The 24,621-nt window shown below is 42.9% G+C and overlaps 1 protein-coding gene across 6 annotated transcripts; it reads left to right on the top strand.

The window, feature by feature from the left end:
- The first annotated feature begins 118 nt into the window (after positions 1 to 118).
- SPDYC (speedy/RINGO cell cycle regulator family member C) lies at positions 119 to 24,621 on the top strand. 6 transcript variants are annotated; one of them, XM_033120083.1, is made up of 10 exons: positions 122 to 256; positions 5,141 to 5,341; positions 17,866 to 17,987; positions 21,388 to 21,568; positions 21,691 to 21,708; positions 21,842 to 21,900; positions 22,158 to 22,243; positions 22,354 to 22,525; positions 22,608 to 22,950; positions 23,142 to 24,621. In XM_033120083.1, exons 4-10 carry the CDS (start codon positions 21,433 to 21,435, stop codon positions 23,168 to 23,170), a joined length of 843 nt encoding a protein of 280 aa, XP_032975974.1. In that variant the 5' UTR covers positions 122 to 256; positions 5,141 to 5,341; positions 17,866 to 17,987; positions 21,388 to 21,432; the 3' UTR covers positions 23,171 to 24,621. The 6 variants fall into 6 exon arrangements, with proteins under 6 accessions (XP_032975969.1, XP_032975974.1, XP_032975968.1 ...); XM_033120077.1 differs by having other exon boundaries at positions 22,608 to 24,621; XM_033120078.1 differs by lacking the exon at positions 5,141 to 5,341 and having other exon boundaries at positions 119 to 256; positions 22,608 to 24,621.

Genomic DNA, 24,621 nt, shown 5'->3' with positions numbered 1-24,621 from the left:
AAGGATGGACATTACATGCTTAAGAAAAAATGTTTTAGAGACTCATTCCAGGGGGATGCACAACAGATTGGCAAATAAGATGCTTTCTTGGAAAACTGGATTCAGAAAATAAAAATTTGCTTCCTCCACGTTCACCCCCAAATCGTGTGGGAGTGAGATGGGTCCCCGTGGCTGCTACTGATTGGTCAACATAGAGTTACGCGGACCAATAAGAAAAAGAAAGGAAATTTGCTGGCCTATAGGAAGAGAAAAGCAGGTGAGAGGTTGCTAGGGGCGGAAGGCAGCGTTGCCTAGGACTAGGTCCAACCCCAGGGGGCGGAGAGTGGGGGAGGCGCAGTCGGTGGGCGGGTGGGTGAACAGTGTCTGCCTTGGGGGGACGTTTGCTGCGCCAGGAAGGGGAGGGGCAGCTAGGTGTGCCTCGGAGTGAGCAGTTGGCCGACCTTTACTGCCTGCTTATCTTAGGACGGTAATGTTCTGTGCAAAGGGATTGAGTTCGACGCTGCATGCCCGCAGTGCTCCCGGTGCCTGCTGCTTTGCTGTGCTTTATTGTTCAGTTCTGGGCCTTAGGCACAGCTCCCCCTAGTCTTGGGCTGCATTGTATTTATTTCAGTTTGTGTCTCAGTCATTGCCAACCCAGACCGCTCATTGACAGTTTGGAGCTAATGCACCCACTTTGCGCCTTGTTTCCGTCGTTTCCTTTAATTATCAGTCGTTAAAGTTTATGAGCTAGGTGGTGCTATCCTAATTTTATATGTAGGACAATTGAGGTTCAGAGATTTAACAAGACCTGTTCTGGGATTGGCACTGAGTCTGTCTAACTCTAAATTTCTGTACTGTTGGCCTCAGCCACCGTCACCACCACCTGCTGACTTCAATTTGCCTGATAACTTTAGTTTGTAATCTGTCACTGAGTTGGCTCCCCATAAAGCCATCTGTACCTTTCTAGTGACATGAGAATTAATAAATGAGTTCAACAAGGTTGCAGGATAGAGGGTTACTAATATGCAAAAATCAATTACAATTTTATACACCAGCAATGAACAACCCAAAAATGAAATCAAGAAAACAATTCGATTTACAATGCACACAAAAAATGCTTGTGAATAAATTTAGCAAAAGAAGCATAAGATTGGTACAGTGAATATTAACAAAACATCACTGAAACAAAATTAAATGTCTAAACAAATGGAAAGATACTTCAAAGGTATAGATTCGAAGACTTAATATTATTAAATGGCAGTACTCCCCAAAATTGATCTAAAAATTCTACAGTCCTTATCAAAATGCCAGCTACATTTACTGCAGAAATTGACAAGTGATCTTAAAATTTATGTTGAAATGCGTGAGACCCAGACTAGAGAAAACAGTTCTGAAAAGGAAGAAGTAAATAAAGAGAAAAAAGAAAGAATGAAGTTGGAGTACTCATGCTTCCTGATTTAAAAACTTACTATGAAGCCACAATGATCAAGATAGACAAATAAATCAATGGAATAGAATTAAGAGTCCAGAAGTAAACCCATACATTTATGAACAACTGATTATCAACAAGGGTGCCAAGATGATGCAATGAGGGAAAGAATAGTTTTGTTAATAAATGGTGCATACACAAAAATTAGCTCAAAATGGATCAAAGACCTAAATGTAAGACTTAAAGTTATAAAAGTCTTAGAAGAATACTTAGGCATACTTCTTCATGACCTTAGGTTAGATAATGGTTTCTTGGATATGACACCAAAAACACAGTAACAAAAGAAAAACTAGATAAATTGGATTTCATCAAAGTTTTAAAATGTGCTTCAAAGGGTACCGTCAAGAAAATTAAAAGACAACCCACAGAACGGGATAAAATATTTTCAAATCATATATTCAATAAGGGACTTGTATCTAGACTATATAAAGAACTCTTACAACTCAATAATAAAAAGAGAAGTAACCCAATTTTATGGGCAAAGGATTTAAATAGAAATTTATTCAAAGAAGATATAAAAATGGCTAATAGTCACATTATGAATGTGCAAATCAAAACCACCATGAGATCCACTTCACACCCATTAGGATGTTATAATTAAAAAGACCAACTATAACGTGTTAGGAAGGATGTAGAGAAATTGTTACCCTCATGCATTTCTGGTAAAATTGTACAGATGCTTTGGAAAACAGTTTGGCAATTCCTCGATAAGTTAAATGTAGAATTACCATATGACCTAGAAATTCCACTCCTAGGTATATACCCAAGAGAATTGAAGACAACTTTTCACACAAACACTTGTACACAAATGTTCATAGCAGCATTATTCATAATAGCCAATAAGTGGGAACAACCCAAATGTCCATGCAAGAATAAACAAAATAGAATATATCCACACAATGGAGTAGTATTCAGCTATAGACAGTAATGAAGTACTGACACAGGCTACACCACTGACACACCTTGAAAACATTCTGCTAAGTGAAAGAAGCCAGACATAAAAGGCCATGTATTATATCATTCCATTTATGTAAAATGTCCAGAATAATCAAATTCATATAGACAAAGTAATGGTTGCTAGGGGTTGGTGTAGTGGGGAATGGGAAGTGACTACTAATGGGTTTGGTTTTTTTGGGGGGCAGGGTGGCCTGATAAAAATGGTCTGTAATATATAGTGGTGACAGTTTCACAGCTTTCTAAATATACATAAAACCACTGAATTGTACACTTTAAAATTGTGAATATTATGGAGTATGAATTATATCAATAAAAGGCAAGGAAATGACAAAGATAAAATGGAAATTAATGAAATAGATAAAGCTAAAATAGAGAAGATTAACAAAGTTCAAAGAGGCTCTTTGAATAAGCTTTTAAAATAGAAAAACCTCCGGCAAGACTGATCAAGAAAATAAAGTTAAAGTTACCAATAAACAATATAATGAAGAAAAAAGAAAAATATATAATCACAGGTACAGCAGAGATTTAAAAATAATAAGGATCTAGTAGGTGCATTTTTATGGAGTTTGAAAACTTAGGTGAAGTGAACAATTCCCTAGAAAATAAGAGATGTGTTAAAACTGGCCCAACACAAAATAGAAAACATGAAGAGACCAATAAATATTTTTAAGATGACTCAGTAGTTAAGTCCTTCCATTCCTCCTCCCCATATACAGACAACACAAGACTTTATTAGACCCAGAGGGTAACAAGCTAACTAGTATAAAAATCTCAGTTTCCCCCCCCCAAATTGATCTAAAATTTCAATCTAGATCAAAAGGATATTTCATGGAACTTAAGAGTTTATTTTTAAATGCGTGTGACAGATCAAAAGATCAAGGCAATTTTTAAGAAGAGATGCAGGATGGGGGACCTCTCCTCCATAGAAAGTATAATTTTACCTACTGTACCTAAGACATAATATTGTCCAGGTGGTAGGTAACTAAATCAATGAACTAACATAGAAAATTCAGAAAGTGACCCAGCCTGGTGTGGAAAGCAAATATATGACAGAAACAGCAATGCAGATGACTGGGGAAAAGACGGGCCCTGCAATAAATGGTGTGGGGACAATTGATGACCCATATGGTAAGTAACTTTACGCCACACACGAAAATCAACTCTAGGAAGAACTGATTTACTTAAATGTTAAAAAGCAAACGTTTAAAACTTTCAGAAGAAAATAGAGGAGAGTATGAGGTAGGGATGGATTTCTTTAAGAAGACACATGAAAAGCACGAACCATAAAGGAAAATATGGATAAATTTGACTACATTAAAATACAAAATTTATGTGTACTAAAAGATCCCATAAACAGGATTAACAGCTAATGGACATGAGGGAACACGTTACGGTAATGGAAATGTTCTAAAACTGATTTATGGTGATGGTTGCACAACTTGGTAAATTTCCTAATAATTCATTGAATTGTACACTTGAAGTGGGCAAATTATATATGTAAAATATGCTTCAATAAAGTTATATATTTTTTAAAATCATTAAAAGATTCCATAAACAAAGCAAAACAACTGACAGACGGGTGAAGGCTAAGGATGAGTATCCAGAATATGAAAAGAACTCCAAAGTGATAAGAAAAGAGAAGTAACCCAAAAGAAAAATGATCAAATGTTATACACAGGTAAACAGGAACTTTAATCACCAAAAAAATGTGAAAAGATGCTCAACCTCACTGATAATTAGGTAAATGAATATTTAAACAAGAATAAGATATAATTTTTCATTCGTAGTGTTGGCAAAAAGTAAAAAGTGTTAACATCCCCACGTGTCAAGAATGTGAAGCAAAATAACTCTAGAGGCAGGATAAAGAAGAGTGATTTGGCGATATCTAGTAATTTTAAACATGTGCCTACCCTTTATGCCAGCAACTTCACTCCCCCATGTGCAGAAGGAAAACATACACAGAGGATATTCATTGCTGCACTGTTCATAAGTAGAGGAAAATTATAAACACCTAAGTGCATCCTTAGAAGAGAATGTAGGGGGGTGGGGGATGAGGGTGAGGGGGATCAAATGTATGGTGATGGAAGGGGAGCTGACTCTGGGTGGTGAACACACAGTGTGATTTATGGATGATGTGATACAGAATTGCACACCTGAAATCTATGTAATTTTACTAACAATTGTCACCCCAATAAATTAAAAAATAAATAAATAAATAAAATATAAAAAAAAGAAAGAAAAGAAAAAAAAGAAGAGAATGTATAAGTTGTGATTTAATCATGCAATGGAATACTGTACAGTATAGTGAAAATGAACAAAGAGATTCAACAAGCAGAAATCTCTCAAACACAATGTTGATGAAAATAAGTTGCAGAAGAATACATATAGTATAATATCACTTACTACAGTAATCTTTAGGTTCTATCAATCAAAACAATCAATTATCCAACCAATCAGCTGATCAACCTCAGTGTTTAATGTAATCTAAGCAGCAAAAGATTTGCACTCCTTGATAGGTTTGTGTGTTTCGATAGTCATAAGTTTTTAATCACTTCCCCCATAGAGAGGTGGGATTTATTCTCCACCCCCTTGATTCTAGCCTTGGCCCGTGACTTGCATTGAACCAATAGAATACAGTGACAATGATGCCATGCCATCTTTAAGCTTATCCTTTAAAAGAACTGTCAGCTTCTGTTTCCATCCCTTGGAACCCAGCCACCATGCTGTGAGGAAGCCCCAGCAGTCCTGTGGGAGGCCCGTGTAGAGGAGAATCCAGGCCCCAGCCAACAACCAGCACCAACTTGCCAGCCAAATAGTGAGCCATCTTGGAAGCGGACCCTCCGGTCCTAAACTGCTCCGGATGATACCACATGGAGAAGAGCTGTCCACTCAAGGCCTTGCCCAAATTGCAAAATGGTAAGGCAATAAATGATTGTTATTGTTACAACCTCTAAGTTTTAGGGTGGTTTGTTTCACAGCAATAGATAACCCAAACAGTAGGCACCATATCTGGTGTGTGTCCCTGTTCCCAGACTCAGGTCCAGGGCCTGGTACAAAATTAGAACTCAATGAGTATTGAAGGCGTGAATAAACAAATGGATGGATGGATGGATGGAAGGATGGATGGTTGGATAAGTGAATTTTCTTGGGCCTCACTGCTCTGACATAAGGCCTTCCTAACTGGGCGTTTGGATTCTTGCATGATCTGCTTCCAGCCTGCCTCCCCCATTCCCCATCATGCACTTTGTGTTGTGGCTGAACTTAACATGTTCCCATTCCCCAAAATCTGCTTGTCTCTTCAGCCTCGTTTTCTTCTGTTTTGCTCCTCCTTTGTGTAAGATGCCTTCCCTCTCCTGTTTGCCTAGGAAATCCTTAGCGCACAACCAGACACTTTCAAGCATCAGCCATGAACCTGAGTGAGTCTCCCCCTCCTCTTGGTGCCCATGGCATTGACCCAATGTGAACACAGCCTCGTCTGACCCTATGTTGTAATTGCTCCTGTGTCAATGACGTCCATCAGGACAGGGCTCAGAATCATAAAAATAACTTCTTTGAATATGATGTAAATTGTCATGATAATCATGCAGACCTTATGTATTGAGCTCTGACTGTCAGACACGGTTTTAATCCTCAAAACAATCCTATGAGCCAAGTACTATTATCATGCCTGTTTTATAGATGAAGACACTGAGGCACAGATTAAGTAACGTGCCTAAAGTTTGCACAGCTAATAGGGAAAGATAAAGGAAAAGGATTTAAACCAGGAAGTATGACCTCGCAGCCCCACTCTCACCCTCTGCGCTTTGCAACATGTCCATTTTGTCAATCCTTGTGACAACTTGCCATTTCATTGATGAGAAAGCAGAGGCTCAAAGAGGCTAAGGAATTTAGCCCGAGTCATCCTGCTGGAGAGTTGGCTCAGCCAGGACTCTGTCTGGTTCCTTGACATTTCACAACGCTGCTCATGAGCTGTCAGGCCCCACAGTCAGAATCCAATTCCCCAGTGTCTGTGGTGAGTTCCACTGCCAACTTAAGCAGTGTCTGGGGGCTGAGTCCTTCCCAACAGCCTCTGGGCAAAGCCAGAGAACAAGCCACCATTAGGGTAGACAACGTGGGTGTCCTTGGAGGGCAGGGCAGGGACAGGAAGCCCAAATCTCTGCCTACTGCTGCAGGGGGCAGGCGGCCACATGTGAGGCTGTGTCAGGACTCTTAATTCAGGCCAGTGTGGGCATCTGTGAAAGGGACATAGACTACAGGGGTCCAGGAACAGGACCTATCGCCTAAGTCTAGTACAGACAAAGAAAGGTGTTGAAGGCAATAAGGTGTGGGCTTGGGCAATTGGGGCGTCTGGCCAATCAACACATTTTTATGGGACCTGTTATGTGCCAGGCATGGGGATGAGTGGTGGGAACTCAGTGGTGAGGAAAAAGACACTTTCTGCCCTCAGGAGCCTTTTGCCCAGAGCAAGAAGTTGGGGGCCCACACTTTCCTCCTCCCTCTCACACTTGTTCCTCCCTCCTTCCATTAGAATGGTTGGAGTCTCCCTCCTCCCATTGATTCAGTCATTTATTCATCCAACAAGTATTTACTGAACGTGCACCATAAGCCAGGCCTTGTTCTAAGTAGAGAATGTGTTAGTGAACAAATTGGATAAAAATCCCTGCCCTCATGGAACTTAGTCAATAAAAGACAACAAATAAACAAGGAAACACATAGAGAAGTGATGACTTTGGAAAATCAAAGGGAGGTGGAGCAGATGAGGAGGACCCAGAGTGTTTGAAAGGAAGAGAGACGGTTCTCCTATCCTAGCAGGAGGTGTATACAGATGTGAATTCAAACGGTTCTCCTATCCTAGCAGGAGGTGTATACAGATGTGAATTCAAATAGATACAGGAGCAGGAAAAGGGAAAGAGTGTTGGGGGTTAGAGGAGGGAGAAGTTGTGATTAGTTATTTCAGAAGAGGGTTGGGAACTCACTAGAGAAGTGCAGGACTGCCAGAAAGCATGAGTGCCCGAGGAGTCCTGTGGCCCTGAGTTCAAAGGGAAACAACCCTCTGGTTATCTAATTTGCTTTCCTCTCTGGTGCAGGTACCAACTGGGTGGATGGGTGGATTCAGCCAAGGTTGGAGTCTCCCAGATGTGGTAGTTTTAGGATATGTTCATACAGAATGTATGGACAAGCGGTGAACCCTAATTCCCCTCCCCTTGAGTGTAAGCTGAACTCATTGATTCACTTCTAATGAGTAGAATAAAATGAAAGTGATGGTAAGACTTTGGAGACCTGGTCACAAAAGGTTCTTTGACTTTCTGCTTGTTATCTGTACTCGATTGCTTGCTTGGAGGGAAGCCAGTTGCCATGGCATAAAGACACTCAAGCAGCCCTATGGACAGGTGTACGTGGTAAGGAACTGAGGCCACGCAGCCAACAGCCATGTGAGTGAGCCCCCTGGGAAGGGGATCCTCCAGCCCAGCCAAGCCTTCAGGTGACTGCAGCCCTGGCCAACATCTTGACTGCAAACCTCATGAGAGACTGTGAATCTCTCCCAGCTAAGTTGCTCCTGAATTCCTGACCCACAGCACAATGAGATAATAAATTGTTCTTTTGTTTAAACCACAAAGCTCTGGGGTAAGTTTTATACAATAGATAACTAACACACCTGGTGTCTTTGATAGAGAGAGGAGCAGTTGAAGGGCAGACTTCCTCTTCGCTATTAGAGAACCCAGGCTCCCACTATCTTGTGGCTCTGTCACCCACTAGGGGCCCTTGGAGTTCAGTGGAGATCTGCATTTGGCTGGAAGTCAGGGATACGGAAAGCAAAGCAGATAGTAAGAGAAGGAGGTTGTCCAAGGCCATGCCTGATAATAGATAATAAGTAATGAAAAATGGGATAAGAAAGTGACATTTTAGATGAAAACATAAGATGTTTAGAGGGTAGGGTGGGTGGAAGGGAGAAAGGAACAAGGATCAGTCCGTGGGAAGACGTCTGGCCCGAAAGTCTGGGTGTAGTTTAGGAAACAGAGAATCCCAGGGTGACTGGAGCTTCGGGAGTGAGGCTGAGAATGGCAGAAAATGAGTCTGAAGGGGTGGGCGGAGCCAGATCACCCCGCCTTGGAAACAGCCTCTTATTGACTTCGGGGTTTGTACTAGGGTCAGTGGAAAGATACTGCAGGGATTAAGAAGGAGATGGTGGAACAAATCTGCCCTGGAAATGTCATCCTGGCCGAAGTAGAGTGGGGGCCTGGTGGAGGGGCAGGAGTGCCAGCTACCGCAGGAAGAGTGGTCAGGGAGCTGATATGGCCGCTGACGACGGAGGGATAAACAGAATGTTCTGGGTTGGGCAGGGTGCCCCGAGGTGGTGAAGGTGTGGAGGGCCAGAATGCAGGATTTGATTAAGTGAAGGGGAGAGGAACAGGGAGAAGTTAAGTGACCCCAGGCTCCTGTGTGGAAAGTAGAATCAGTCTCTAAAATGGATAATCCCAGAAACAGCACATTTAGGGGCAGCATGTTGAGTTCACTTTTGAAAATTATGAAATATGTGATAGGCACAAAATAATTGATATCAACTATACATAAACAATGGAGTAAAATAATAAAATAAACCCCCAACTTGAGAAACATTAGCAACACCATTAAATTTCCCTGTTTCCTCCTCCCCCATCCCATCTCCTTGTCTCCCACCCCAAGATACCACACCCCCAATTTTATTATTTTTAAACTCATTACTTTTATTTTTCTCATAAACCCACGTGGTTATTGTATTATAAATATGCTTACAAAATGTTCCTGTGACGAATTGAAAGGATTTGCTTTTTCAGTGCAAAACTGACTGCATTCCAGAGAAAGCTGCCAATATCTAGATCCCGTCTCAAACGCTGGCTCAGACATCTGCCCAGCCACTGCCTCTCCTGTTGCTCTTGGCCACATGTCCCCTACTGGTGTGACTGCCCTGTGGAGTCTGTTTCACTGGGCATAGCAACATGTACTCTCCGAATTCACTGAGAAGGTGCAATTTTTCTTCTCTAATCTGTTAAAGGAGCACATTGTATTAATCAAATTTCTCATCTCTAATTTTGCATTTTTAGAATTCATCCACCTTGGGCACAGTGTGTTTATCTTTTCTATACATTACTAGATTCGGTTTACTAATAATTTACCTAGGATTTTTACATCCACGTTTATGAGCCTGCAGTATTTGTTTTTGGTGTCAAGCCTGCTACCTTTATGACATGTGTAGGGGGAGGTGGAAGGATTTGTACAGGATAGCATTATTGGGTCCTTAAGTGCTTGGTTAATCTGACTGGTGGAGCCATATAGGCCTGGAGTTTTCTTCATGGTAAGATTTTGTGTACTGATTCAATTTGTCCTGGCACTATTTGTTGAAAAGACTATTCTTTTCCTGTTGAAATGTTTTGGCACCTTTAGAGAAAATCAATTGACCATAAGTGTATGGGTTTATTTCTGGATTCTCGTTTCTATTCCAGTCTATTGATCTATTTGTCTATCCTAATGCTAGTACTCTTGATTATTGTAGCTTTGTAGTAAGTTTTGTAATTGAGAAGTGTGAATTGTTCAACTTTGTTCTCTATTGTTTTTCCAAGATTGTTTTGACTATTTTGAGTCTCTTGCACTTCCACATTAATTTTAGGATCACTGTATCAACTTCTAAAATAAAGGCAGTTGAGATTTTGATAGGGATTTTGTTAAATCTGAAAATTAATTTGGAGATTATTGCCATTTAATAATTTAAGTTTTCCAATCCGTAAACATGGGATGTCTTTCCGTTTATTTAGATCTTTGATTTCTTCAACATTGCTTTCTAGTTTTTCCACGTACAACACATTTTGCATTTCTTTTGTTAAATTTATTTCTAAATCTTTTAGTTTTTGATGTTATTATAAATGGAATTTTCTTAATTTCATTTTTGCTTTGTCCACTGCTAGTGTATAGAAATACAATTATTTTTAAATATTGCTCTTATATACTGCCAATGAGGAAAGAATTCATTTGTTTTTTTGTTTTGTTTTGTTTTTTAATTGGGGAATATTGGGAAACAGTGTGTTTTTTGTTTTGCCAGGGCCCATCAGCTCCAAGTCAAGTTGTTGTCCTTCAATCTAGTTGTGGAGGGTGCAGCTCAGCTCCGAGTCCAGTCGCCATTTTCAATCTTCAGTTTCAGGGGGCACAGCCCACCATCCCATGCGGGAATTGAACCGGCACCTTGTTGTTGAGAACTCATGCTCTAACCAACGTGAGTCATCTGGCCGCCCCTCCAATAGCTCAGTGGCAGCTCATTGTTTTCAGTCTAGTTGTGGAGAGTGCAGCTCACTGGCCCATGTGGGAATCGAACCAGCAACCTGTTGTTCAGAGCTTGCGCTCTAACCAACTGAGCCATCTGGCTGCACCAGAACTCATTTGTTTTTTATTGTTTTTGCTTTTAGTGAATTCCTTCAGATTTTCTATATACAAGGTCATGTCATCTGCAAAGAGAAAGTTTTACTTCCGTCTTTTCAGTTTGGATGTCTTTGATTTATTTTTCTTGCCTAATTGCTCTGGTAGAACCTCTAATACAATGTTGAATAAAAGTGGTTAAGAACAGACATCTTTGTTTTGTTCTTGATCTTAGGGGAAAGCATTCCAATTTTTATTATTAAGTATGATGTTAGCTATGGATTTTTCATAAATGTCCTTTATCTAGTTGAGAAAGTTCCCATCTATTCCTAGTTTGTTGGGTGTTTTATCATAAGGATGTTGAATTTTGTCAACTGCTTTTTCTGTGTCCATTGATAGGAACATGTACTTTTTTCTTTGTTTTTATTAATATAGTATATTAAACTGATTGGTTTTTAATGTTAAACTAACCTTGAATTCCTAGGATAAACCTCTCTTGTATAATGCTTTCTACACCTTGCCAAATTCAGTTTGTATTTTGTTGAGGGTTCCCCCCCCCCCCCCCGTTCATATCAGGATAATACTGGCCTCATAGAATGAGCTGGGAAGTGTTCCCGCTTCTTTATTTTTAGAAAAGTTTTTTAAGGTATTGTATTAATTCTTTTTTAACTGTTTGGTAACATTCATCAGTGAAACATATCGACCTGGGCTTTTCTTTGTGGTTTTTTTTTTTTAACAATTAATAGACTTTTTGGGTACAATTTTAATTTACAGAATAATTGTGTAGATAATAGAGAGTTCCATATACCTACCCCATACCTGCACCCCCTACTCACAGATTCCTCTACTATTAACATCTTGTATTAGTGTGGTACATTTATTGAATGAACCAATAGTGATGCCTTATTATTAACTGTAGCCCATAGTTTGTGTTAAGGTCACACAAAGGTGCCATCACCTTCAACAAAGGTGTTGGGCAGCTCTCTTGGTTTTGAACAGGCATGATGTTATGTGTCCACCAGTATAGTTTTAGAATAGTTTCACCACCATAAAAGTCCCCTGTGCCTCCCCTAGGACAACTGATCTTTTTACTCTCTCTATAGTTTTGCCTTTTCCAAAATGTCGTATAGTTGGCATCATACAATATGTAGGCTTTTCAGTTTGGCTTTTCTTACTCAGCAATATGCATTTTAAATTAATCCATGTCTTTTCATGGCTTGATAGCTGTCTTAGTCAGGGTTGTCCAATGAAACAGAACCAAAAACATGTGTACATAAGTAGAAAGAGATATTTTAAGAAAGTGGCTCTTGCACTTATTGACGCTAGCAAGTCCAAAGCCAGCAGATTGGAGAGCAGAGAAGAGCCGGTGCTGCAGTTCAATCTCCAGGCCAGCAGAATTCCCTTTTGTCAACTGTAATTGAAAAAGAGAAAAAGAGAGTGAGAGAGAGAATTCCCTCTTGCTTCGGGGAGGTCAGCCTTTTGTTCTATGCAGACCTTCAACTGATTGGACAAGGCCCACCTACATTATAGAGAGCGGTCTGCTTTACTCAAAATCCATTCAATGTTAATCTCATCCAAAACCACCCTCACAGAAATATGCAGAATAATGTTTGACCACACATCCAGTCACCATGGTCCAGGCAAGCTGACACATAAAATGAACCATCACAAAAGCTCATTTTATCACTGAATAATGTTCTATTTTATGAATAGATCATAGTTTTATCCATTAATCTATTGAAGGACATCTGGTTGCTTTCTGTTTTGGGTATTCATGAATAAAGCTAATATAAACATTTTTGTGCAGGTTTTTGTGTGGACATAAGTTGTTAAGTGCTTTGGTAAATACCAAGGAGTGTGATTGCTGGATTGTGTGGTAAAGTATGTTTAGTCTTGTAAGAAACCTTCAATTCTCCATCCTTACGGAGTAAGACCTTCCTGACTTTTCCCTCCTGGCATGGAATCCCTGTCCTAGGAGAGACCTGGAGCTTGAACCATGTGAATCCGGTATTTCAGGCCTGTCATGTCTGTCATGCATGGGGGAAACGACGACCAGTCCTCTTTTGCTGCATCTGCCTGAAATAGAGCTTCCATGTCAAGGGGATGACAAACATTGATGGCTTGCCCTTCCTGAGGTGAAACTGTAGCTCCACACTGGGAAATGGGAATTGGAGTGGAAAGGGAGGCCCCTGTTTTCTTGACCCAACAGCCTGGAATAGAGTGCTTGGAGTGGAGCTTCCATGAGACAGACAGTAGAGGTAGCGAGAGGAGGAGGGAGGGGAAAAAAGTGGGATGAGGCTCAAATGCCACTGACTCTCACTCTTCACAATAAGAGTCCCTTTAATGAATGCCTCTGCATTTGCTGGAGATGCCTTCAGAATAATTTCCAGACTTTAAATAATTGGGTTTTTTTAAATATATTTTTCGAGGCGGCCGGATGGCTCAGTTGGTTAGAGCGCGAGCTCTGAACAATAGGGTTGCTGGTTCGATTCCCACATGGGCCAGTGAGCTGCGCCCTCCACAACTAGATTGAAGACAACGAGCTGCTGCTGAGCTGCCGGTGGGGTGGCAGGATGGTTCACTCAGTTGGTCAGAGCGTGAGCTCTTAACAACAAGTTTGCCAGTTCAATTCCTGCGTGGGATGGTGAGCTGTGCCCCCAGCAACTAAAGACTGAAAACAGCCACTGGACTTGGAGCTGAGCTGCGCCCTCCACAACTAGATTGAAGGACAACGACTTGGAGCTGATGGGCCCTGGAGAAACACACTGTTCCCCAACATTCCTCAATAAAAAAATTTAAAATAATAATAATAATTTTTTTCCAGTTAAATGGTTGTTTTATTAGGGAGAAAGTCTACTGCACTTCTCACTCTGCCATTCTGGAAATCGATCTTAAGAGTCTTTAAAATGTCTTGTTCCAATGGTTATTTTCCTCTTGTCATTTCTTATTTTGTATGTGCTTCTTCCTACCCCCCACCCCGGCCCTGAAAAAGTTAGCTAGTAGTTTCTCTACTTTTCCCAAAACTCCAGGTCTAATTTCTGTTCTCTGCTTTATTAATCTCTGCTTATATCTTTATTTTTTCCCTCTTTGTTCTTTCTTTTGGCTTACTTTGTTGTTCTTTTTCTAGTTTTCTTTGAGCTGGAAGTTTAATTCATTTCATTCTTTTATTTTCAATGATAAAAGTGTTTAGTACTATGAATTCTCCTCAGATCATTGCTTTAAATGTATCTCATAGAGTTTGATGTGTAGTATTTTCATTATTGTTATTTTTTTTCCCACTTCTTCCACCTCTCGCCCCCTCACTCTGGTTCAAGCCGTTGTTTCTCAGTCTAGTTGTATAGGACATAGCTCCTTGGCCCATGATGGTATTATGAGCCCCCAGGCTGAGGCGGTCGGTAGCAGGTCGGCCACTCACAGCGGCTCACTGTAGCTCTTGCTGGCTGTTGGCCACTCACGCTGGCCCCCTGGCCACTCATGGCAGCACACGGTAGCCCGCAGCCACCCTCGGGCTGCTCACGGCAGCCCAGCTCCAGGGAGAGCCGTTGTTCACAATCTTAGCTGTAGAGGGCGCAGCTCACTGGCCCATGTGGGAATCGAACTGGCAACTTCAGCGTTAGGAGCACGGCGCTCCAACCACCTGAGCCACCACCAGACCGGCCCCGTTATTGTTATTTTTTTAGAAATTCTGGATTCCAGTTTGTTTTCACCTAATTTTGTTTTTGTCTTTATTAATAATTTCTCATATTATTACATTGTGCTCAGAAGATATTGTTTCTATTTCTACTTTATTGAACTTACTGATGATTTCTGTGTGACCTAATACGTATGTATCAATTTTTTGTGAATTTTTGTTTCTTTGAATTCATGGTTGTTTTTTCCAGTGGGAATTTTCTTCAGTTGATGTGTGTTGGATTTTATTTTCTGATTCTTTTTGTTGGTGGTGGTGGTTTTTAATCATAGCTCCCATTGATCTATTAATCTTCTTTTTTGCTCATTTGTGTGGTGTTGGGGTGTTTCACAAGATTCCCAGTTCAATAACACACTCTTATGTCAATATAGCAAAGTCCAGATATTTTAGTGGATTTTTGTTTGTTTGGTGAGGGGAGTGGTTTGTGTCTTTTGATTATTTTGTTTCTCTTTTGTCTTGCAAGACCCTAAATTTTTCCCTTTTGCTTTTTATCCCCCTTTATCATTCAATTACCTAAGGAGACTTCTCTGTTATTTTGGCCTTTTTCTCCTCTCCCCAAACCTATGCATTTTAAAGACTGACCCTTTAAATCTCACATGTGTTTGAGTCCCTTCCTGTAGTCTAAACTCTGATCTCCCAGGACATTTTCCTAGTATTTTAAGATGGCAGAAAGGCCTTGTCTTTCTGATGAAGATTTTAGATCATCCTTGGGCCAAAATGCCAACTTTCCTCTTCTGGTTTTCTTGGCACAAAGCTTTTTGATAAGTCTCGGTGAGGTAATGAGAAGTCCATGCTGGGATTCGGTGAGTTTCTTTTTAATTATGGTTATTCTGAAGTTTAGATAGTCTTGCTTTCAAGATACTATGCTGAGGCTGTGGTTTCTGCAGAGTTCTATTTCCCATTTTTGTTCTGATTTGTTTTGGGAGGAAACACTGGGAGATGGGGACCTAGGCAACCGTTATGGCCCTCATCTACTTGGAAGTCCCTCTGCTCCTTTTGTGACTTTTTAAGGCAGAGCTTAGCTCATTAGCTTGCACAATTTCTTATATGCATTTGAGGTTATAAATTCCTCTTTAAGAATTGTTAGCTGTGTCCCCCAACTTTGACATGCAATATTTTCATCATGATTGCAATCTTAAACACCACAAATCTATAATCTAATCTTCTTTCTTTCTTTCTTTCTATGAGATTTTATTGGGGAAGGGGAACAGGACTTTATTGGGGAACAGTGTGTACTTCCAGGACTTTTTTCCAAGTCAAGTTGTCCATTCAATCTTAGTTGTGGAGGGCGCAGCTCAGCTCCAGGTCCAGTTGCCGTTGCTAGTTGCAGGGGGCGCAGCCCACCATCCCTTGTGGGACTGGAGGAGTTGAACTGGCAACCTTGTGGTTGAGAGCCCACTGGCCCATGTGGGAATCGAACCAGCAGCCTTCGGAGTTAGGAGCGTGGAGCTCTAACCTCCTGAGCCACTGGGCCGGCCCCATCTAATCTATTTTCTAATTTTCATTGTGGTGTTTTACCATGACCCAGAAATTTCATAAAATGTTTAATTCTAAAATACATAAGATTATCCCCACCCCCTTTATCTGTTTGTTGGTGATGTTTAATTTCATTGCCTTATGGTCAGAAAACACAGACTGAATGATTTTAACTTTTTGAAATTAGTCGAGTTGCCTTATGGTCTAGAATTCGATCAATTTATTGGAAAATATTCTGCACATGATTTTCTGTATTTGTTGGGCACAGTCCTCCCTATTTGTACACTAGGTCAAATTTGCTAACCATATTCTTCGTATCTTTTACATCCTTGCTAATTTTTTTGTCTGCGTGTGCCATCAAATCTACAAATATGATTGTGATTTTGTCTGTTTTTCCTTGTGGTTCTATTCATTTATACATCCATATAAATCTGTACAAATCTTTATTGCTTATTGATTTCATTTTTAAGAGTAAATTAATGTAATGACAATTATAATTGAAAAAAAATTTTTTTAAAGAGTAAATAAAATTAAAATTGCTGTATATTTTTAAATGACTATGTAAGCATCCTCTTTTTCTCCAGTAATACGTTTAACCTGAAATTATTTTTTTTCTGATACTAATTTGCAATTACAGCTTTCTTTTAGTATTTTCCTGATATTTTTTTCTATCCTTGTGCATCTAAACTTTTTATATCCTTTTGTTTTACGTGTATCTTTTATAAACAGCATGTAGTGCTACAATAGAATTTTATAAACAGTATATTAATTAGGGGCAGCTGGATGGCTCAGTTGGTTAGAGGGCGAGCTCTTTTTTTTTTTCCCCCCAGAGGGCGAGCTCTTAACAACAGGGTTGCTGGTTCAATTCCCACATGGGACGGTGGGCTGCACCCCCTGCAACTAAGATTGAAAACAGCAACTAGACTTTGAGCTGAGCTGTGCCCTCCACAACTTGATTGAAGGACAATGACTGATGGGTCTTGGAAAAACACACTGTTCTCCAATATTCCCCAATAAAAAAATTAAAAAAAAAAGTGTATTAGTTACTTCAGTATAAACTATGCTGTGATAACTGTGGTAGGCAGAATAATGCCCTCCCAAAGATGTCTAATCCCAATTCCTGGAAACTGTGAACATATTATCTCACATGGCAAAAAGGACTTTGCAGATGTGATTAAGTTAAGGACCTTGAGATGGGGAGAATATTCTGGATTATTCAGGTGGGTCCAATTTAATCACGAGGGTCTCAAAAGGTCACATGCTGTGTGATCCCATTTATATAATTTCTTAACATAACAAAATTATAGAGATGAAGGACAGATTAATGGTTGCCAGGGGCAGAGTGCGGGGGAGGGTGTGACTGAAGGGGATAACGTCAGGGAGTTCCTTTGGGATGATGGATCTGTTCTGTATCCTGCTCAAGGCGGTGGTTGCACTAATCTATCCATGTGATAAAATGATAGAACTAGACACCAAAAAATTGAAAAAGTGAGTGTAAAAACTGATGAAATCTGAAAAAGCTCTGTAGTTTTGTTGTACACCAATGTCAGTTTCCTGGTTCTAACTGTATTTTGGTTATGCAAGACGTTACCATTGGGTAAAGGGGACATGAAAACTTTCCATACATTTTTTTTTATCAACATCTGTGTGAGTCTAAATTCTTTCAAAGTAAAAAGTTAAAAAAAAAAAATTCTCCACAATGTGAAGTGTCAGATGCCCAAGGCTGGCACTGCGGGGCGTGGGCCTAAAGCCCACCCAGAGTTAAGGCAATTAGCCCACTCACAGACACTTACTAGTCTCTAGCCTTATGTATGGAGGGGAGGGAGAGAGGTGGAAAACACAACTGGTCTGGGGGTTCATTCAGTTTTACTGAACATCTTCTTCTCATCAGGCTTGGTCCAGAAACGGCGCTGGACCAGACAACCAGGGCCCTGGCTTACGCTTCAACGTGGGGCCTGGCCCAGGCAGCCAGGCTGAAATGTGGCTCTCCAACTCACTGCTGTGCGGCTGGCAGTAAGTTACTTAACCTCTCGGAAACAACCCAACTCTGTGTTTCAGTTACTGTTGTTTTCCTTTGTAAAATGGGACTATTAATAATAACTACTTCATGAAGAGGTTGTGAGGAACATGTGCGCTGATTCGATTATAGCTTCTTTAGTTACATGTTTATGGTTCTTGCTCTGGAGGCCACTAGCGTTGCCCCTTCCTTTCTGGGAGAGGCCGACAAATACATGAGAACCACCCTCACAAACACAATACAGGGTGGCCTCATGGAGACCAGATGGTCAGGGAAGGCCTCACCAGCCTTATGGAACATGGGGGACACCATTAAACCCAGAGAGACTAGAGACACAGAGACATAAGACACAAGGAAAGGAAAGACAGACCAGAGAGACTGAGAGACCAAGAGATTCAGAGACACCCACAGAGACTCAGAAACCCAGAGATTCCAAGATACCCAGAAACTGAGAGAGATCCAGAGACCTAGAGAGACCCAGACACCAGGGAAACCAAGTAGTCCAGAGACCCAGAAACACAGAGACCAAGAGACCCAGAGAAATTAAGAGCTCCAGAAACTGAGAGTGACCAAGAGATTCAGAGACTGAGATCCAGAGAGACTAGGACAGCCAGAGAGAGCCAAACAGACCTAGAGATCCAGAGAGACTCAAAGATACTGAGACACACAGGGACACTAAGAGATTCTGAGACACAGAGAGACCAAGAAACCCACAGATACCCGGAGACTCATAGAGGCTGAGAGTTCAGAGAGACCAAGAGACTAAGAGACTGAGAGACCGAGGGACACAGAGAGACAGAGAAAAAGGAGGGGGAATCCCTAGGAGTGAGAATCCACACTGGCAGCCAGCATCAAAGCCCGAGGCCAGGAGCGAAGCAAAGATGGATGCCTGGACGTTCAACCAGGGAAGAGCCGTCGTGTCACAGGAAGGAGCCTGTATCCGGGGTCCAGCGCACACCTGGCCGTGTGCTCACTACCCACCTAGCCCAGCCCACATTTCCTTCATCTTTCATTCAAATGTTAGGAGGTTGGGCCCCTGAACCTCGGTTTTCCATCTGAAAATGGCAATGAGAACCATAAAACCTACTTCACAGGGCCAAACACACATTGATTTGAGCCCATTCTGTTGTCAGCAGTGGCAAGACTTTGAGCACAAATTATTAAATTCTTTCTCGGCTTCCACTTCTATTAAATACATATTTTAAAAGTCACGTGTCACCACCTCACACTCATTAGGATGGCTACTATAAAAAAAACACACATAAAATAACAAATGCTGGTAAGAATGTGGAGAAATGAGAACACGTGTACTATTTGTGGGAATGTAAAATGTTGCAACCACCATGGAAAACAATTTGATATTTCCTCAAAAAATTAAAAATAGAATTACCAAATGATCCAGCAATTCCACTTCTGGGTATACAACCCAGAGAATTGTCTCGAGAGACTTGTACACCCATATTCATAGCAGCTTTATTCATAATAGCCAAGATATGGAAACAACCTAAGTTTGCTTGTTTGTCATTCATGGATGAATGGATAAGCAAAATGTGGTATATACATAGAATCAATATTATTCAGCCTTAAAAAGGAAGGAAATCCTGACATATGCTACAGCATGGATGAAACTTGAGGACTAATATTACGCTAAGTGAAATAAGGCAGTCATAAAAAGAAAATTCTGTATGATTCCACTTATATTAAGTACCTACAGTAATTGAATTAACAGAGACAAAAAGTAGAGGGGTGGTTGCCAGAGCCTGGGGGAGGGGAAATGGAGAGTTTAGTATTTCATGGATATAGAAATTCAGTTCTGCAAGATGAGGAGTTCTGGAGATGAATGGTGGTGATGGTTTCACAATATGAATGTACTTAAAACCACTAAATTTAAAAATGGCTAAGGCAGTAGATTTTATGTTTTGCGTATTTTACCACACATTAGAAAATAATAAAAATTGGGGGGAAAACTCATCTGTCAAATATGGAAAGCAATGTTGGTGCTGACTGTCACATGGGACTGTAGACAGTGAAAGAGCCAGTGGGGACTTGAAAACGAAAAGGCTTAACGCTGTGGGTGGGCGGGGGCGGGGGTAGCTTGGCAGCCTTAAGCAAAGGCCTCCTCTACCAACCTGGAGCCACTGGCCAGGCTCTCCCTTCTCCAAAGGATCTTGGGAAGGGGATGTGGCCTCCGGTTATTCTCATGCCAGGACAATCTCCTCTCTGGCTCCCAGGTTTTGGGATTTCTGGATCTGAAAAAAAACACAGACACACCCAGCGACCCTGTCCCAGCAAGACACAATCAGTGAATTATCATTTACCCATCAGCCACTAGCAGCTGCCCAGGCCTCATTTCCATGCCACACCTTGGCTCCACATTTGTAAAGAGGTGGGGAGGGGGCCCTGCCGCTTTCCAGGCCCGGGGGGTCCAGCTATCCTGCCTTCACCCCTCTTTGTAGGTGATGAAGCTTTGAAGAATCTACCCTGGGCAGCTGGAGAGGCAAGCGGTGGAGACCGGGTTTACTCCTGGTGGAAGCCTAAAGCCCCACCCTGCTCCCCAGGAAGGGGCCTGATTGGTGAAGGGCCACGGGGGGGCGGGGCAGCTCTGGGGTTATATAAATGCGCTAGCTGGCGGAGGAGCGTTATGCTGTAGGTAATCCCTGAGCTCAGGTAAGGCTTCTTAAGAAAGAGGCTGGGCTGCTTGTGGGATCCTAGATGGAGGCCCCCCGATTGACCACGGGACAGATGGCACCTTCTCCTGAGGCTCTTAGGTGGAGTCTCTCTCTGTAGTTTGAAATGTTTGAGGTGGTCACACCTCAGCTTGCTCTAAACACAGATATTTGTATGATAACATTCCTCTCTGGTCTGTTTCCCCTCTGTGAAGTAAGAGGTTGGTGGTCCTGTCGAGTCTGCCGGTGTGGGGAGTGGGTAGTTATGAGTTGGGGAGCAAGAGGAGCAATGAATTCTTTTGGCTTTGGAGTTCAGATAGACTCCACTTTTAGGTGACTGTGAGTCTTTCGCGCTTGTCTTCGTATTTGCAAAATGGTTTTTCGGTTTTACTTAGCCACCAGGATGAAATAAGATGATGCCCTGAAAGCATTTAGCACAGCTCCAGGCACTTAGGATGGCCTCAGTGGGCCCTGTTGCTGCTGTGCTTACTCTCTGGCCTGGAGTGCCAGAAGGCGGGGGATGCGAAGAGCTGCAGTCTCAGGATCTCTGCAGCGTTTCTGGCCTCCCCACCCCACAGGCCTCCCAGTTTCCTTCTGTTCAGAGACCCCTGAGTCTCTTTACCCATCCCTCCACCTTATGGACAGCCTCTGTCAGACCAGCCTCATCAACCCTCTTGACTTGTGGGGGTGAGGGGGAAGATACTAAGTCCTGGGGCTGCTTTCTCTACAGGTCACCCGCCCCCACCCCACCCCACCTGCCCCCACCCCCCATGAGATGAGTGAAGCCCAAGACCCTGCCCAAGTTGTTGTCACCCAAGTGAAGCTGTGGGGCTGGAGTCGTGAAGATGGGAGCAGTGGGTCTCTCCGTTCCCGCCAGCACCAGGAGCTCCAGGCCTTCCTTGGCCTTCTGGGTGAGTCTACCTGGGGGTTGGCTTGGTAGGGGCTGTAAGGACCAAGTTTGAAACAGACCTGAGAGGTGGGATCTCAGCCTGCCCATGCAAGGGTCTGAAGTCCCTGTCCCTTCCCTTCTCAGGTGACTCTGGCTTGGCAGGTGTGTGGGGAGTGGGGGTTCATGTCAGAAAGTGGATTTGGTATTGGCTTGGGCTTTGGAGCGTCTGATGTCACTCTTGTCTTGTGAGAGGCAGGTGGTAACCCCAGTCTACCGTTTCTCTTCTCTACCCCAGAGCACAGTTTCCTTCAGGAATTCCTCTCCAGAGATCCCTGTTTCCAGATTTCAGATAAGGTATGGGGACACAGTGTGGGTAGAGGTTGGGGTCACAGGGAAGGTTGAATTAGTGGGGCTTGTATGCTGCTAATTCACTGGGTCCCTGTCTGGGGGAGGGGGCACCTTTCTGTTCAATCCTTGTCTCTGCAGACCTCTCCCCACCATTTTATCCCAGGTTTTCTAACTCCCACCAGAACTTCCTTGGGTGCAAATGGGCCCGGCACAGTCCCCTCGCCCAGTGCCTAACTCACCTCTCCTGCTTTGTGTGTCTGCAGTATCTCCTGGCCATAGCGCTGGTCTACTTCCGACGCGCCAACCTGAAGCTCAGCGAGTACACCCGCAGCAACCTATTCTTAGCCCTGTGAGTGTCTGGCCTGGCCTGGTGGTGGAGACACTTGCTGCAAGTTGTAGGATGGGGCAGGGAGGACTCATCACTCTGCTCCCCTGCGCCACCACCACTTCTGTGACCAGGTACCTTGCGAATGACATGGAGGAGGACCTTGAGGAAGCCAAATGCGTGATTTTCCCCTGGGCCCTGGGCAAAGATTGGCATCATCAGGTGGCAGACTTCCTGCATCAGAGGGATAAGCTGTGGGCACGGATGGACTTCCGGGCCTTCGTGAGCCGCCAATGCTGTGAGGAGGTGAAGCCCCGCTGGCATCTTGGGGTTGGGGAAAAAGGCTGGACCTCCCACCCCCACTTACCATTCACTCTATTCATGCCAGGTCATGGCCAAGGAGCCATCCCACTGGGCCTGGACTCGGGAGAGGCGCCCCCACCATGGTGGGGCTCAGAGGAGCGGCCCAGAGGCCCAGGTCCCCCTCCCTCGGGGCCCTGGCCTCTCGCCACCCCACTGTTCCCTCTGTAGCTTGCCCCCTCTCTGTAGCCACTGCTGCCACCAACCCCGCCCCTTGGCTGTCTTACCCAAGTGTTCTTTCTCAAACCCTGAGTGGTACCACCCTCCTTCCCACACTTGTCTCTCAGTGGCTAAAGACCCCTGGGGTGGGGACTTCCTCATGGTCCTGCCATCCCAGCTGCATCTGGAGCCAGGCACCTACACCTTCCACAGTGAGTTGGGGACAGGAGCTGAATGGTGTTCTTGGGAGACTGGGAGGCAGGTGTGGGTTCCGAGAGAATGGGAGGAAGAGAAGGAGCCTGGCACCAGCAGGCCTGGGCACATGTCCCGGCTCTGCCACCTCCTAGCTGTATGAGCTTGGCAAGTTACCTCACTGAGCGTCTCTCTGTCCTTCTTCCCCCAGTCCTCCCAAAGCCTCCACCAGTGCCCTAGGCATTGAATTCTCAGGGTGAAGAGCATCTTGCCTGCTTGCCTGCTGAACTGACACTCTACTGGCTGTGGCCCCCAGCCTCCTGTCTTGGCTTCAGGCTGGCAGTGCTGCCCAAGACCCCTGCCCCTTCCTCTCAACCTGAAATTGTGCCCACTCTGACTTTGGCCCCTCTAATAAACTCATGTCCACAGGACACCAACTATGCTTAGGCCCTGGCCTGGCTCCTTGACCTAAGAAGGGGTTAGGGAAGAAGCTGGAGGGGAGGGGTTCTGCCAGGTTTAGGTATCAGTGGTTGAGACCCATAAGCACACATGCTATAGTAGCTCTTTCCCTTTCTGTTGGTGGCCAGTCATCCCGAGCCTCAGTTTCCTCTCTACAACATCATCTATGGATGATGAGATCTACACAGTGTAAATGGGATTGAATGAGATTAGGTAAATGCAGCCTTTAGAAGAGGGTTAGGAGAGTATTAGACAAAAAAAAGCTCAAATGGAAAACAGCTCTATACTCAATTTAGAAATGCCTGCAGGGCTAGGTCTGTTTAGGAATAAGATTTGATTCTTGCCCTAGGCTGCCATCAAATATAATGCAATTATTATAATAGAACACCCCCCAAAAAAAACCAACAACAACAACACAGTATATTTGTTAATGAGAGAGCAGGGAAGGCTTTCCAGAGGAGGTGGCATTTGAAGTGGGCATTGAAAATGTCAAGTATGCCCATGAGGATTGAGGGGCAGGATCTATGAGGAAGGGTATTCTTGGAAAGACAGCCTAGTGTAGTGCTTAAGCCTAGTGTAGGTCTCTGTTGCCAGACAGCTGAAGTTCAAATTCCAGGTTCCTGTGTGACCTTGGCATGTTATTTTAATCTTTATTGCCTCATCTGTAAAATGGGTATTATAATAAAATGGGTGTTGAATGTTAATCCTAGAAGGTCTTAGAACTGTGTCTCAAGAATGGAGCTCACATGTGTGTTACTAGTAGAGAAACTGCTGCCTACAGAAAGGTTAGAGGGGAGGGTGTGTTTGGGGCTGGAACCAAAGGTGGAGAAGGCTGGAGAAGTCTACAAGGGTCAGATGGCAGAAATTTGGATGCAATGCCTCTGTGCAATATGAGTGGCTCCCAAGATGCATGGAAGTAAGAAAGCCTGGACACAGCAGACATTGGAAGCCAAAATAAGGATTACAAAGTATTTTCAATTTGTTTTCCAAGTAGGTAATATATTCACATGTATGTTTTGAATTTTGAACCCAGTCACCGCCTATTCCTGACTCCCAGCTACGTGGTTCCCATCCCTGGAAGCAATGAAAGTAGTTTTTGTCCTTCCAGAGAAAACACACATTACCAAATGTGGTGTAATATATACATATATACAAAGGGTGCCAAAAAAATGTATACACATTTTAAGAAAGGGAAAACTGTACTAAAGTTGTAATACTCAATATATATGGAT

This window comes from Rhinolophus ferrumequinum, chromosome 11 (assembly GCF_004115265.2).
Source record: "Rhinolophus ferrumequinum isolate MPI-CBG mRhiFer1 chromosome 11, mRhiFer1_v1.p, whole genome shotgun sequence".
In the NCBI taxonomy this organism is placed as follows: Eukaryota; Metazoa; Chordata; class Mammalia; order Chiroptera; family Rhinolophidae; genus Rhinolophus; species Rhinolophus ferrumequinum.
The sequence above is the reverse complement of the archived record's forward strand: the minus strand, read 5'-3'. Positions and strand labels throughout refer to the sequence as shown.

Bases quoted from the DNA above. Each gene is read 5' to 3' on its own strand.
- SPDYC (XM_033120078.1), top strand. From the start codon at position 21,433: ATGAGTGAAGCCCAAGACCCTGCCCAAGTTGTTGTCACCCAAGTGAAG. The intron at 21,901-22,157 runs GTATGGGGACAC...GTGTGTCTGCAG, and splicing joins GTTTCCAGATTTCAGATAAG to TATCTCCTGGCCATAGCGCT. The intron at 22,526-22,607 runs GTGAAGCCCCGC...TATTCATGCCAG, and splicing joins GCCGCCAATGCTGTGAGGAG to GTCATGGCCAAGGAGCCATC.